A 435-nucleotide genomic window follows, 5' to 3' on the forward strand; every position below is an offset into this window, starting at 1 on the left:
GTCACACGCCATGTCCTGCAAAGACAGATGGCACAGGGGAGTTAGAGGGGCCAGGCACCCTGTCCCCCGCCATGGTGGGACACCCCGGGGGGCACCCGGCCTCGTTACCTCGCTGGCTATGGCTGAGATGAGGTCGGGGTCCCGCAGGGCTGCGTCTTTACCCCCCTGCCCAGGGGATGAGGGCTTGGGGTCCTCGCAGCTGCTCTGCTTGAGCACTTTCTTGTTCAAGCCACGGGAGATGTTCTCTGCTGGGTGGTGGGTGGCCAGGCCGGGGTGCTCAGCTCTCTTGCTGCTCTCCTCCCCTGGGGTCTCCTTCTTCTCAGGGGGGGCAGTGGGGCTCTGCGCCCGCCCGCAGACGTTCCTGAAGAACTCCTGCACGAGGCCGTATTTGGGTGCTTCAGGCTTGGCCCGGCTGGCCCCCGGGCAGGCTGGCTG

The 435-nt window shown here is 66.7% G+C and overlaps 1 protein-coding gene across 1 annotated transcript in view; it reads right to left on the reverse strand.

Moving 5' to 3' along the window:
• Positions 1 to 5: 5 nt before the first annotated feature.
• The window catches only part of SOGA1 (suppressor of glucose, autophagy associated 1), a gene marked incomplete at both ends in the record, with an annotated part of 6982 nt that continues 6552 nt past the window's right edge, over positions 6 to 435 (reverse strand). The window contains 2 exon segments of the mRNA XM_010019087.1: positions 6 to 15; positions 109 to 432. Coding sequence (XP_010017389.1) covers positions 6 to 15; positions 109 to 432 — 334 coding nt within the window.

Source organism: Nestor notabilis, unplaced genomic scaffold, assembly GCF_000696875.1.
Source record: "Nestor notabilis isolate BGI_N333 unplaced genomic scaffold, ASM69687v1 scaffold17197, whole genome shotgun sequence".
Classification (NCBI taxonomy): domain Eukaryota; kingdom Metazoa; phylum Chordata; class Aves; order Psittaciformes; family Psittacidae; genus Nestor; species Nestor notabilis.